This window comes from Onychostoma macrolepis, chromosome 20 (genome assembly GCF_012432095.1).
Source record: "Onychostoma macrolepis isolate SWU-2019 chromosome 20, ASM1243209v1, whole genome shotgun sequence".
NCBI lineage: Eukaryota > Metazoa > Chordata > Actinopteri > Cypriniformes > Cyprinidae > Onychostoma > Onychostoma macrolepis.
Window position 1 is genome coordinate 12,503,697 of NC_081174.1, and position 14,555 is coordinate 12,518,251.

General features: G+C 35.3%; 1 protein-coding gene across 3 annotated transcripts; it reads left to right on the plus strand.

The window, feature by feature from the left end:
• Window positions 1-472: 472 nt before the first annotated feature.
• On the plus strand, window positions 473-11,834 carry tnfaip2a (tumor necrosis factor, alpha-induced protein 2a). 3 transcript variants are annotated; one of them, XM_058756603.1, is made up of 13 exons: window positions 477-651; window positions 6,114-6,314; window positions 6,404-6,553; window positions 6,865-7,495; window positions 7,594-7,708; window positions 7,902-8,024; window positions 8,113-8,207; window positions 8,297-8,398; window positions 8,897-9,023; window positions 9,539-9,664; window positions 9,801-9,956; window positions 10,889-11,010; window positions 11,195-11,834. In XM_058756603.1, exons 1-13 carry the CDS (start codon window positions 624-626, stop codon window positions 11,352-11,354), a joined length of 2,136 nt encoding a protein of 711 aa, XP_058612586.1. In that variant the 5' UTR covers window positions 477-623; the 3' UTR covers window positions 11,355-11,834. The 3 variants fall into 3 exon arrangements, with proteins under 3 accessions (XP_058612588.1, XP_058612586.1, XP_058612587.1); XM_058756604.1 differs by lacking the exon at window positions 477-651 and adding an exon at window positions 4,593-4,868; XM_058756605.1 differs by lacking the exons at window positions 10,889-11,010; window positions 11,195-11,834 and adding an exon at window positions 10,257-10,850 and having other exon boundaries at window positions 473-651.
• Window positions 11,835-14,555: the final 2,721 nt, after the last annotated feature.

The following is a 14,555-nucleotide window of genomic DNA, read 5'->3' on the forward strand; positions in this document are numbered from 1 at the left end:
CTCATTCAATTCTCCTTCTCCTCCGATTATTGAACGTTTGCTATTATGTTTTCCATTGTTGATGTCAACAAAATGATGTCTACATTAGATTGCAACACAAACTCACAATAGCCTACATTTGTGGCATAATTGTAATGCTACTTACAATGGAACAACCCACAGACTCCAAAGGATAAACGCCTAAACACACACTAAACGCCCGAGTTAAAAACAACCCAGTGTTGATTCAAAACAGACGCTTGTTTCAATGCTTATGCTTTCTTTAAAATGATGCTTAAACAAGAATATGTACATGGCATCGTTAGACTCATACTGGACCTCTGTTCTCCACAAATCAGACATGACTCATGTCAGAATAATTATCATCATTATCAGCATTCATTATAGTTAACACTCAGGAAGTAGATTAGCTCTAGAAATCAAGAAGTTTGCAAATAGAAACATTTGGAGTCATAACATTGGGTGTAGATTGTTTCCACTAGATCATGTGATGCAGCAGCGTGTCTCTGGAGATCATCATCATCCGCCTATAAATTAAACTGTGAGGGACTAGTCTCTCACAGAACTGAAAGCTAAACGAGAGTAGGCTACTTGGGATACACTTGAGCTGCCCTCAATTCTGAATGATGCCCTTTAGAAAAGCGAGAAAAGGTAAGACAATCTATAGCATGACATAGCTCCACATTGTCTTGTTCTGCAAATGTTGACCACACTCTTATAGCCTGGTTGTTTAGGCTCAGATGAAAAGCTTTTGATTTTAAATGTAAGTAGACATGAATTAAAACATTTGTTGTGTTCTTGAGATGTTGTTGTTTATCCTATTAAGGTTAGTTGAACGTAGTTTAATGTATCACGTATTGCTGTAAACACAGGCGCCAGCACAATGTCGACTACAAGTTTTCTAAAGCTGCAAATACGGACAACAGACAGTTAAAATGTCATTTTGCCCAGATATGAACTCTGCCATTAAAGACTGAAATGTGGCACACGAGACAACATAAACTACGAAGGCTTAAATTCTATGTAGCGAATTCTATGGTCTGAATTCTTTCACGTATTAAAATAGCAGCTAGCAGCCTTCTCTCCAAAGCGCCATGTCATCGTTATTACCATAGCAACCAGAACGGTTAACATTCAGACCGGTTACTGCAACAAAAAATATAGTGGTACTGTAACTGCAGTTAAAAGACGTTGTACGATCCAATGCGACTGCTATTTAAAGTAAACCAGTGATGATATTCAGAGCCGATCCTCCCCAAATACCCCAGAGTGCAGCCTGGACAATGGTCGTGTTACCCGCCCACCACCAATTCCATTGGTTTTTAACAGCTGCAAATCTTATCTATGTCAGTGGTGTACCCGAGCATGCGCATTCCTTTGTGTACGATTTTGCAATTGATTTGGCCATATAACTGAAATACTACATGCTAACTCTAAAATCATAGATCTGCCTTAATTATTATCTGTTTAGTAACCATGGTAATTTTAGTCAGATGAAGTTATTGTTTACAAATAAACGCTGGATGCACCTCTGGGGTCTTCAGGATGAATAGCGCTTCATTCGTATTTCCTTGAGGACCGGCGGATCAGCACAAAGTTGGGATTTTATACGCAAATGATGATAATTTACTGTATTTTTAGTAATGTACAAACACGAACTTAAGCGGCTGATTTTACGTTTTAAAGCACAACCGCCTACGTTGCCCAGTGCGTCACAAACATGACTTTTTATTAAAGTGCTAATAAAATGTTTTCATGGCAAACTCAGTGTTTCCTTGTTTACATCTTAATAAAATATTTGAGCCTCTATAGCGATTCTCTTACAGTTTTTAAAGGTTTCTATGTTATAGTAGCTTAAGTGTCCACGTGACATCAGATATTAAAAATCCAATTATTTATGTATCCACACCCTCATTGTGTGTGCGTGTTATAATCTAATGAATTTATATTCGGTTAACACTCGATTATTTTAGCCATATAGACTTAGCTGCATAGCTATCGAATATTAAATCACTCGGAGTTGTAAGTCTGTGTAATAGGTAGGCCTATCGTGAGCACTTTTAAGGAGTAAAAGAGACCTTCACTGTGATTAATATTTTATTAAAGACTATAATAACTACTAAAAATCTAAAGTGGGTGTAAAACCTATAGGCCTATAGTTCTATTTTACAGTGATTGCTGGTTCTTTTTAAAGGATTGAACCACAAAACCAGTACCGTATTGTCCCGAATATAAAACGACCCTGATTATAAGACGACCCCCCTTTTTCCAGATGTACCTTTTGGAAAAAGGCTTTTTGAAAACCAAATCTTGTTTTCTTGTTTGTTTGTTTGTTTGTTTTTCTCTTTGTAAAACAAATTTTTTTCTTAAATTATTTTCAAATTGCATATTTTTCCTATTTTAATTTTTGTTTTGAAAGTATGGTAAATACTGGTCAAATGTACCAACAATGACATTGAAAAATATACACTTTTTGATATACCATAAAAATAACAGGTAGCCCATCTGATTTATATAACATTTAGGCTATCCATCTCATAGTAGCCAACCAAAATTTTATTAACAGTAGAAGTGAAATCTTATTGTAGTTTTCAAATCTGGGTACTGTCTTATGTTTTAAAATCACTTACAGAGGAAGTTTGGTCCCATCAGGCTAACATGACAGTCACGACTCGTGCCGCTGTAAGCTTTTCTTTTTGTTTTGTTTTCGCCCGCGATCTTTACAACACACATTATATTACATATTTCATGGCACACTCGTTATATGCGTTTTTGGCGCCACCTGTTGTTGTGGGTGTATTACTGACATGTCAAAGTCTAGACCCCGAATATAAGACGACCGCGTTTTTTCAGATGTATTTCCAAGAAAAAAACATCGTCTTATATTCGGGACAATACGGTAATTTAATTTGTGCATGTAGCCTACATATAAAAGTATAAATAAAAATAGCAGCTGTTTTAGTAAACAAAAACATTTAAAATGCAAAAATATATTGTTTCAGCAAGGTTTTTATTCTCATTATCCACACATAAAACCCCAGTTCATACTGATGGTCAGGGCTATTTGGTATTATTGTCTTATTTGTCACCGCGGTTGTTCTTTAAAATAAAACCAGACTTGTGGGTTTGTCCGATGTCTTACTGAACTACAGTGAATTATCATCATATCCTAAATTTGTGCTTATCCACCGATCCTAATGTAAATAGCTATAAATATATATTATACAAAACAGCTAAATCTCAAACAGTGGATCATTTTTATCAACATATCGCCCAGCTCTAAAACTGCTCAATCTTAAAGCATATGTCTGCTTCGTGTATTTTGAAAAGCGCAATAAAATCGGACTTTTATCGTATAGGACTTTAGGACTCTTGTGCCTGTGTGAACCACGGACCATTAAACAAAAAAACACTCTGGGACGATGGAACCGGAAGTGCTAAAATGCTAACTCGCTTCCGGGTTTTTGCCTACAAAGTGACATCATAGTTCCACCACTCATCGTCCAGGGTGCACTCTGTAAACATTTCAAAATATTGAATGCATTATTGTTATACCAACTTATTTATTTTGTATTTAGGTATTTAAATAATTCAACATTATAAGCTGTTGTCTGGCCTTATTTACTTATTTATTTAAATGACAACTTCCTGCACTTGCTATACTTTATACTTCAGTGCGATAAAGTACTAAATTTGTTATAAAATTTATTTTATAATAAATCAGAACACGTGAAAAAACTAGGCAGTTGAAATGGCAGCTGCAGCCAATGATTGACTCTATACTGCTATCTCCTGGTTATAACTAATTTCATTTTCTTCTTAAAAAGTATTTTTTCGCCGAGACAAGTTTTTGGCACATTTCTTCATCATGAATGAAAAGTGAATCTTTAATAATGTGAATTTTACTGCACAGAGTTTAGAAATAATAAAGGCTTTAAAATTTTACAAGATTTAAAAAATGTGTTCATGGCTATGAAGGTAAGGTATTGATTATCGAGAATACCATTAAGACGTCGTTTAAGAGATTAGCCTAACTGCCTAAACAGTTACAATAGTGTTTATTTGTCAGCATTTAAATGTACAGTTACTGTCTGGGTACTTTCCTGGGATTACAAGACTCTGCATATAAAATGATATGTTCTTTAATAACATGAAACTGTATGTGAATGCCGCTGTCATTATTTACGGTGTTGCAATTATTTTTTTCTCAGATTCTGATAAGAAAGAGGCAGGAGAGGGTTCTGTAAGGCTGCATTTACACTGCAGGTCTTGATGACCAATTCCGATTTTGTGACTATATCCGATTTTTTGGACGACGTGCTTACATTTCTTTTAAAAGTGACCCATATCCGATGTGTGCCTTTTACACTGCACTTGGTGAAACAAGCCAAAAATAGCATATGACATCACAAATCAATTTGAATAGTACATTAAGTTTAATTTATTGACATGTAATTCATATAGAAACGTTTTTTAATGCAATAGTTACATCTATACATCAAAATAATTATATATCCTAGTACAAATTCTTCAGGACAGTGATGTACGCAGCTCAGCTGAAAGCTTGCGAGTGGAATAATACTCAGGTGGTAGATATTAAGCTGTGTTTTTTTAGTAATTAAAACTAAATGCGTTCATCAGTGATTGTATATCAAAGGCAGGGACATGTTTGTGTGCATTTTATTTTGTGGTTTCAATGGAACGAACGGGACTGAAGCGCTCGTCTGAGCACGAGCCGCCGTCACTGACAACAGCACTCGGCGTGATTTCAAAAGCAACACATTTCAGCGTCAGACCGCCTTTTATTTAACACAAACGAACGAAATTAATACTCTGCTACTCAACTAGAGATGTTTCATTTTTTACAGGTTTGTCTGTACCGCGAAATGTTTCAAAAACCTCACTTTTCAATGACGTAGGAGTCGCATTTACAGGGAATATCCGATCTGACCGCTTACACGGCAGGCGCAAGTGCACGTATCCGATTCAAATCTGATTTATTTCCACATATGAATGAGGCCTGAAACCGATCGGAGAATATCGGAATCCATGTGATTTTTTCCTGCTTACACGGTCGTGGGCCATATCCGATCTGTGCCACATGGGAGGAAAAAATCGGAATTGGGTCACTTGAACCATGCAGTGTAAATGCGGCCTTAGAGTCTCTACCTAGACCTATATATAGCACATATAAAATGAGCTTCACCAGGGTAGGGTTGCACCAGCCATTCGTAAGTTCTTACTTAAATTACAATGTTAAGTCCACATTAGAGGCTTAGTAATACGCAGAGGTGGGTAGAGTACCCAAAAACTGTACTCAAGTAAAAGTAAAAGTAAAAGAGTAATTTTTAAAGAAATTCAAACAAACAATGAATACCGTTTTGTGGCTCTTTTTAATGTGTCGTGACAGATCACTGTATTGCCTCAGTTCAAGCGTGTGCACTGTACATCTTTAACGGTGTAATTAGATTACTGTAGTAATTACTTTCTCTAAAAAGTACTGCATTACGTATTACTACCTAATTACTTTTAAAATCCTGTATAAACCTCAAACAGTTAAAGAGTACAAGGATAGACATGAAACTGCTCTGTTAATTCTTTCAGATAAATAATATAACATTGTCAAATTCTTCTTGAACTGAGCAAAGTATAGAAGGGAGAATGGTACATTAAAATATACTTCCTGGACAAAAAAAGGCACCATTTGTATTTAAATAAATATATAGGAATTTAGTATTCGTTATTGCAGTCATTGACATACCCATGTCCAAATTCCAGGATGACAAAGCCAAGATTTATTGGGCTCAAATTGTGAAAGAGTGATTCAGTGAACATGAGGAATCATTTTCACATATGCATTGGTTGCAATAAAATCTTGATCTCAACCCTAATGAAAGGCTTTTTGGATGTGCTGGAGTCGATTTTATTAGAACAAGATCTTGTCCAAAAATCAATGCAACTCTTGATGGAAATAAATGTGAAACAAATGTGATGTTGCATAACGTTGTTGAAACAATTCCAAAACGAATTCACAATGTTCAGATATGAGGATTTATTTATTTTATAAGATTAATATTTGAATTGATGTGTTTCTGATTACTTTCTGCTTTCAGACCTTAAAGAAAAAAATCAATTAGAAGAAATCTGTGAAGAAATCATTGGCATTGAAGGCACAGCTGATGAAGAGCCCAAAGAACAATGTCAGAAACAAAAGCACAAAACGAAAATGCCACACAAAATGAAAATGAAAAGTCTTCTAAAAAATAGAAAGATTTCTAAATCTGAAGCTGCTCTCACCTCCAAAAAACTGTTAGGTAAAATTGCACAATGTGTTGTAAATTTGAATGCTTCTTAATGAAAGAAAAGAAGTTTCTTATCTTCTAATTTCTGATTTATACTTTAGAAGTGGACCTTGACACCATTGAAGGCATAGAAGATTCTCCTCAAGTAGAATGTCAGAGACAAAAAAGAAGACTCAAAATACCAGAAAAAATTAAAACTCTTGACTTCAAGAAATGGCAGAAGAATTCAAAATCCCCTGAAACTCCAAAAGGTATAGTATAGTTAGAAAAAAAAGCACTGTAAACATAATACAAAGAGTAAATATTTTCCAGATATTATTTTAATAATTTGTTTTACCATATGAACAATGACATTATAAATGCAGTTCATACATAGTCTTTATTTCAAACTTGATATTCAAAGTTTACATGAAAATGTACACAGTAATACAAATGTATAATGCATCTGCTATATATATTTTATTATGGGTCTCTCGCAATATGATCACTGTATTAGAGGATCATCGGCATCAAAAGTTAAAACTCCTTAATAATAATGTAATTGTCCTCTCATATAATGCAGTGGAGCTAGATTTCAATGGAAACCTTGAGCAGAACCGTTTGGCTGAAGCACAGCAGCAGCTGGTGGAAGCTGAGGAATCTCTCTTCAGTTCAGAAGAAGTGGCCAGGACAGAAGCTGAGGAAGACAAGGTACATAAAAACTGTGAGATCTTTATTTTTCAACTGAGATTGGCCATCCGTGACTCTTTCAGTGAGGACAACCAGGAGACACTCAAGAGTGCTTTGATTTCAATACTTAAAGAGGAAGCACAGGACAGACGCTGGGCGGAAGTGGCCAAGGATCAGCGACCAATATGGAGGCCCACAAGGTGCAGAAAGATCCATGAAGACTCACTCCAGATTATCGTGAAGCAACGAATGAAGAATGCAGATGAACAGGAGAATAAAGCAGACAACCTGTCTTCCTCCTTGAAGAGAGAGGTGTGCCGAATGGGCATACAAGTGCAGAAAGACCTGCTCAGAGTGGTCCGAAATCTGAGAGAGTGTTACCCACCAGACTTTGACATCTGCAGAACGTATATTCAGCTCTACCATCAAGCCTTTTCCACCAGACTCCAAGAGCTTGCCAGATCCAATATCAGTTTAGAGGAATGCCTCTATATATTGAGTTGGATTGTGGATTACTACCCAAAGTAAGGGCTAGTAAACAACATTCGTCTTTCAAAAGCATGCCGTTTTACATACATTTTCAGTTTTAGAAATGTTAATGTTCTTTAATGTTTTTTCTTAGAGATGTACTGAAGCATAAAGAACTAGAGGAGCACATCAACAGTTCATCACTTGGACCTCTTTTACCTGAAGAAGATCTTAAGAGATTAGAGGATCAGTACTTATCTTACAAAGAGGTGATTCAGAACATGACTGACGTTATAGCATCAGTAGTATGTTGGGATTAAACGAGGCTCCCATCTGCAGAATTTGAATTCGCGCATATCTGGTGTAGATACAGTGTTGTGTTAATTAATGCTCCTCTCGCTCATATCAGTTAATGCTGCATGTTTTAGTTTAGAATTCCTGTTGCTTATTTTCTCTCATCAGAATGAGGTCAGAAAGTGGTTATCCAATGCTTTTGAGAAAGAAGTGAAAAAATGGAGTGATGACATCGAACCAGAGCTGATGGATGGATACTACTTCAGTAACTTTGCTGTAGATGTTTTACCAGTAGGTTATGTTCTCTACTGACTCTCTAACATCATCTTACTTTAATTATACATGTTGGGATCCTTAAACTGAGTCAAAATTTTTATAGCTTGTTGATGGGGCTGTAAAAGATGTCAACACACTTTTGAGCAGTGAACGCAAAGCCTGTAGTCTTCTGAACCAGCTGGACAGCTTTCTTCTGAGGTAGCTAACTAGTCACTATCATTGTCACATTCTCATATAATTATGTAAAATCATAAGATTGACATGCTTTCTCCTTTTTTCAATGGCAGCTTTAAGACAAGTCTGGAGGAATTTGACTGGAAGAACAGAAAAAAACAAGAAAACATTCCTAAAACTCTCAGTGCTAATCTGGTTCATATTTACCAGTTTAGGTAAACAGAGTTTGAATGATTGACTGAGGAATCTGTTTTCTACCTTGTTGCAGCAGTTCTAAGAAGTAGCCTACACATTTTTTAATTGTTTAAATAATGTAATTATTTAAAAATTATTATAAATTATACTAATAATAGTGCGCACTCTCAGAAATAAAGGTACAAAAGCTGTCACTGGGCGGTACCTTTTCAAAAGGTACACTTGTGTACCTATTAGGTTCAAATACGTACAGTTTAAGTACTAATATGTACCTTTAAGGTACCAAAATGGACCCTTTAGGTACAAACATGTAACTTTTGAAAAGGTACCGCCCAGTGACAGCTTTTGTACCTTTATTTCTGAGAGTGTATTATATTGATCATATTTGAATCAAAATCATTCAAATGTAATTTTATGTTATAAAAACTACAGCTCTCTCTTATCTGTTAACATGTTAACAAGTCTACTGCCATTGTTACAATAAAATTGTACCAACCATTCTTTCTCTATAACTTTAGGGATTATGTACAAAATCCAGAACATCCTTTCTCAGAGGACACCAGAACAACTTGCCTGTCCACATTAGCAGATCTCAAAAACATTTGTCATAAATACTTCCTCAGTGGAATTAACAAAGAACTAAAGGTAAAGCACAAAAAATCATGTACAGTTACTATATGTATTTACACTCTTAATAAAGGTGCTTCATGATGCCACGGAAGAACCTTTTTGTCTAAATTGTTCCAAAAAGAACCTTTAACATCTTAAAAACCTTTATGTTTCACAAAAGGTTCTTTGTGGCGAAAGAAGGTTCTTCAGATTATAAAAAGGTAAGAAAGAGATGGTTCTTTAAAGAACCTTTGACTGAATGGTTCTTCTATGGCATCACTGTGAAGAACCTTTTGAAGCACCTTTATTTTTAAGAGTGTACCAAGAGGTACTGCCTCAGATCTCAGATTTTTAGAGGTAGGTTATGGAAAGGGTTAAAGAATGGCTTGGCTTTTAATTTTATTATAGGAATGTTGTTCCAGGGCCAACACAGAAGTCTTCACTTAGATAAATAACATAATTTACTCACATGTTTGCAATGCTTCTTTTAATATTAACTTCTTAAATTAAATCTTACATTTTGGAAATAACCATAATGTTTTTTTACGCAGCCGCTGTACCGTAAACTGTGGACTCAAGTTTGGTTTGCTGGACATTGTGAGGTTGTGGAGGAGCTGGTGAAGGCGCTTGAGAATAACATAAACAATTTAAAAGAGCTAAAGCCTGTCTGCAGAGAGGTCAGAACCAATTTTGCAGTAGATATCGTTTCTGATATCACTGTTGTAACCAGACATATAAACTTACATGGGTTACTAATGTGGCTTTTTTATACAGTTATAGATATATGAAGAGTGTGTATCTGTGTGTTTATAGGAGCTACTGGCTGAGCTGCATGCAGAAGTAATGGCTGAGTATGTGAGGCGAATGATGAAGAGAAAACTGAAACTGAAAGACAAAGAGCAGCAAGAAGCAGCTGCTGAGTTCATCTGCCATGACAGCAATACAATCTGCTCTGTGTTTTCCAAAGTGGTGAGATCCCATCCAGATCCACACATGCATATACACATACATTGATATAGATTTGAGAAATGTAGCATTATATATATTATTCATCAATGGATCTTCTGTAGTGGATGGGTGCCGTCAGAATCCAAACAGCTGATAAAAAAAATCACAGTAATTCATAAGTAATCCACACCGCTCCAGCAGCATCAATTAATGTCTCGTAAAGCAAAAAGCAGCATTTTTGTTATAAACAAATTCATAATTAAGATGTTTTAACTTCAAACTCAAATATGAGTCCTCTATCCATAATATTGCTTTCTCCAGTAAAAAAAGCGGTCTCGTCTGAATCAGGAGAGAAATATGCCCGGATCAAGCACCATTTACGAGTGAAAACAGTCCTAAGCAGTTCTAAAAAAATCTGTCAGAGGACTATGAGAGGATGACAAGGGATCGACTGGAGTAAGTGTTATGATGAATTATGGACTCATATTTTGATCAGAAGCAATTATTTAAAATTAGGCCTACATTGACTGCAGAGGATTCATTGGTGAGAAAATTTTCATTACATTTTCATCTTTGGGTGAACTATTCCCTTGATCATTGTTTTATATATATATATATATATATATATTTCTTTTAACAAAGTTTTAATGTAAATATGTTTATGTTGCATGTGTTTTTATCATAGTTGTTCACATTGGGAAACTTAAAGCAATAATAAAAGCCCCAGAGGCTTAGAATGTTGTAGGGTTAATTAAGAGTTTAAATGGTTTGGAAAATTTTAAACATTTGTGTGTTTGATATGCTGACAGTAACATACTATTTTAAACACAATATAACAAAATATGGCTCTATTCAGTGTATTGTTTACATTGTTCTCTTTGCTTGAAACAGACTAATGAATTGTGGGAAAGCAGATGGAAATTATTATAACCGAGTGCCATTCTCTTCCCTAGGGATCCAGAGAGGAATGGCTCGGTCAAATACTGCCTAAATTATCGGAGATTCTGAGACTACAGGATCCTGGGAGTTTGCAACTTGAGCTAGTTACTCTGGCAAGACACTATCCTGACATTAGGTGAGTCTGTTAGATAGAAGCTGGCAAGATGCAGTTATTTTACCTTAGAGAAAGCAACTATAGTAAGATATCTTATTTTCCTATCTACAGTTTTGCCATTAGCCAAATGAAAGATGAGTTTAGAATTTGATAAATCAGTGTGTGCCTTGTTTCATCAGTGTTCTTTGTTGTCATTCTGCACTAGTGAACAGCATGTTCTTGCTCTCCTAAAACTGAAGACCAACCTTTCAAGCTCAGATGTGTGTAGGATCAAAGGGTGTCTGAGTGAAAACAGAGGCACACTGGACACAGAGTCCCCTACTTCCTTCTTTTCTAAAATAATCGTCAAATGGAAAATCATCTGAATGCCCTGTTACATCTGTAGCTAATGTGAAATAACTGTGAATCACACTGTAATAGATCATCAGTATTGCTATGTAATAACATGTTTATTATTAAGGAAACTCGTGATATTATTCTGTTATAGTTCTCCAAAACTAAGGTCTACTGGACACTTAATCCTCTACTTCACTGTTCTCTAGAAGTACTCGTCGCATGGAAAGTCATCTGAATTCCATTACTATCAATTTGCTAATGTTAAACAACTGTGAAGCATATTACGGTGTTAAAAAAATCAGTATTATCCATCCATTTTCAATATCCTCTGCATGGTCAGGGTTGCAGTCTATTCCAGCCTGGTATAATCAGTATTATTTTACGTAATATTTATTATTACAAAAACTCAGTCATATGATTGTTACAGTTACACTGTTCCACCAAACTTAAGTTCGAGAGCAATGTATTTTGAATTTGAACATTTTTGAATAAAGCGAAACATTACAAGTTTTATTTTAGAGCACTGAATTTGTGTAAAACCAGTTGAGAAAACCTGTTAAATGCCAACAGACTAAATGGTGAAATCAAATGTAAAAAGGTGTATATATATTTGTTCAAATATAAAGTGTTTTAGCTTTATTTGCATGTTCACAGCTCTGAAAATAAAGACTTTTATTTTCAAAAATGATTTAAACATTATAACACACTGATATAATGCACTTAATGTTTTACTTGATGATTGTGCAGCGCGCCTTGCTTCACAATACACAATACAGTACAGTAAATGTCATTTTAAACTAAAGAGAATGAGAGCTGCTCAGAAAATAGCCTTTTTTTAATCTTTGCTGTCAATGTAGGTGTCTTTCATTTACCTGTATTAACTGAATAAAATGTTTACATTTGTCAAAAACAATTAGAAACTGAATTGTATGACTTTAACCAAAACCACAAAACTGGTTAATTTATGCAGTTAAAACTACATTTTAAAAAGAGAAAGGCAAAACATTAAGATCTCATTCAGTTCTCTTAATAAATTATTCTCATCCCGACATTTTGGCTAATGAAAGTTTGCTATTGTGTTTTTCAGTGTTAATGGTAAAATGTTGTTTGCATCAGACTGCAGTATAAACTCAAGTTCCAGTAAAATGTAATGAATCGAGTATAGAGAGATGCAGAGTTTGTTTCTGGTATTTAGTTTAATATAAGATGACTAAGATGATAAAGACCAAATTAAAGTGAAAGTGACATATGATGTCCCATACTTGGAATTTGTGCTCTGCATTTACCCATCCAAGTGCACACACACAGCAGTGAACAGACACCCGGGCAGCAATTTTTGCTGTGGCACCCAGGGAGCAGTTGGGGGATCGGTGCCTTGCTCAAGGGTCTCACCTCATGGTATTGAGGGCAGAAGAGAGCGCTGGTCATTTATTCCCTCCACCTACAATCCCTGCTGGTACCAAGACTCAAACCCATGACCTTTGGGTTACAAGGTCAACTCTCAGGCCACAACTGCCCCTCAATACAGGATTCGAACCTGGAATCCCCAGGTCAAGAACTGACACTCAGACCGGCACAGGTTCTTCCAGAAATTAAGAATACATCTCATTGCTAAAATTTAATGCATTAAGAAAGTGGTATTAATTGGACCAAATTTGGTATACAGATTATTAAAAATATTATGTACAGCAGTGATGTAATTCTAGGAAAAAAATGTGTGGCTCCTAATCGGTGGTCCTATGTCGTACAGTGAGAGAAGTTCAAAGCTCTTGTCACGTCTTGCAACCAAAGATTGATCATGATCATCACACAGTGTGCTGCTACATTTACTGACCAGCCAATAAAAATGGTTCAACTGTAATTTTACAAAGAAAACAATAATAATTTATTCAGTAATTCTTCTTCCCGAGGTACTGTCTTCTGCCTTTTTGGAGAGTACCCCAGAACGTAATCAACGTAATCAGCGTTGTTTACGTTCAGTAGACAGCGTGCACATGCTTAATGTAAACAACACTCATTATGTTGATTATGTTCTGGGGTACTTTCCAAAATGGCGGAAGACGGTAACTCAAGGAGAAGAATTGCTGAATAAATTATGTTATTATTGTTTTCTTTGCTGCACAAAAAGTAAAATTACGGTTGAACCCCTGATGTCACATGGACTATTTTAGCGATGTCCTTGCTACGTTTCTGTGCGTTGATCGTGGTAATATCATTGCTGTCTATGGAGGGTCAGAGATCAGATTTGATGAAAAATATCCTAATTTGTGTTCGGAAGATAAATGAAGGTCTTGCGGGTTTGGAACGACATGAGGGTGAGTAATTAATGACAGAATTTAAATTTTGGGGTGAACTATTCCTTTAAGGTCTGTTTTCAACAAAACAAATGTGCATACGCCACAAATTCAGTTCGATTTCCTTATGCGATTTGTCTGTTCAGACCAATGTATAAAAAAATTATGGGACATATCAGTTTTTTTTTTTTTTTTTTTTTGCATATTTGAAATGTTATTTAAATGTGAGTTGGGCAAACAGTTTTTGAGATTTCAGTATTTTCCCATTTAAGTATACAGGTGCTGGTCATATAATTAGAATATCATCAAAAAGTTGATTTATTTCACGAATTCCATTCAAAAAGTGAAACTTGTATATTATATTCATTCATTACACACAGACTGATATATTTCAAATGTTTATTTCTTTTCATTTTGATGATTATAACTGACAACTAAGGAAAATCCCAAATTCAGTATCTCATAATTATTTCTCACCCTACATCCTAGTACATCCCCACAACTTATTTTTTATTCTATACAATTTATTCTCTTTTTTTTGTGGTTTATTTATATTTATTTATGTGTATTTTATTCACATCTTATTTTTATTATCTGTGTTGTTGTCTCTGTGTACTGAAAGCTTGTGACACTAAAACAAATTCCTTGTATGTGCAAACATGGCAATAAAGCTCTTTCTGATTTATGAGTTATTCCCCCCCCCCCCCCCCCCAGCTTACAGGTGCATCTCAATGAATTAGAATGTCGTGGAAAAGTTCATTTATTTCAGTAATTCAACTCAAATTGTGAAACTCGTGTATTAAATAAATTCAATGCACACAGACTGAAGTAGTTTAAGTCTTTGGTTTTTTTAATTGTGATGATTTTGGCTCACATTTAACAAAAACCCACCAATTAGTCTCAACAAATTAGAATATGGTGACATGCCAATCAGCT

What these genes read in the sequence shown, in the direction of transcription:
- tnfaip2a (XM_058756603.1), top strand. Translation starts at nt 624, where the DNA reads ATGATGCCCTTTAGAAAAGCGAGAAAAG. An exon ending in CTTTAGAAAAGCGAGAAAAG is followed by an intron (nt 652 to 6,113) that starts GTAAGACAATCT and finishes TTCTGCTTTCAG; the next exon opens with ACCTTAAAGAAAAAAATCAA. An exon ending in ATTGTGGATTACTACCCAAA is followed by an intron (nt 7,496 to 7,593) that starts GTAAGGGCTAGT and finishes GTTTTTTCTTAG; the next exon opens with AGATGTACTGAAGCATAAAG.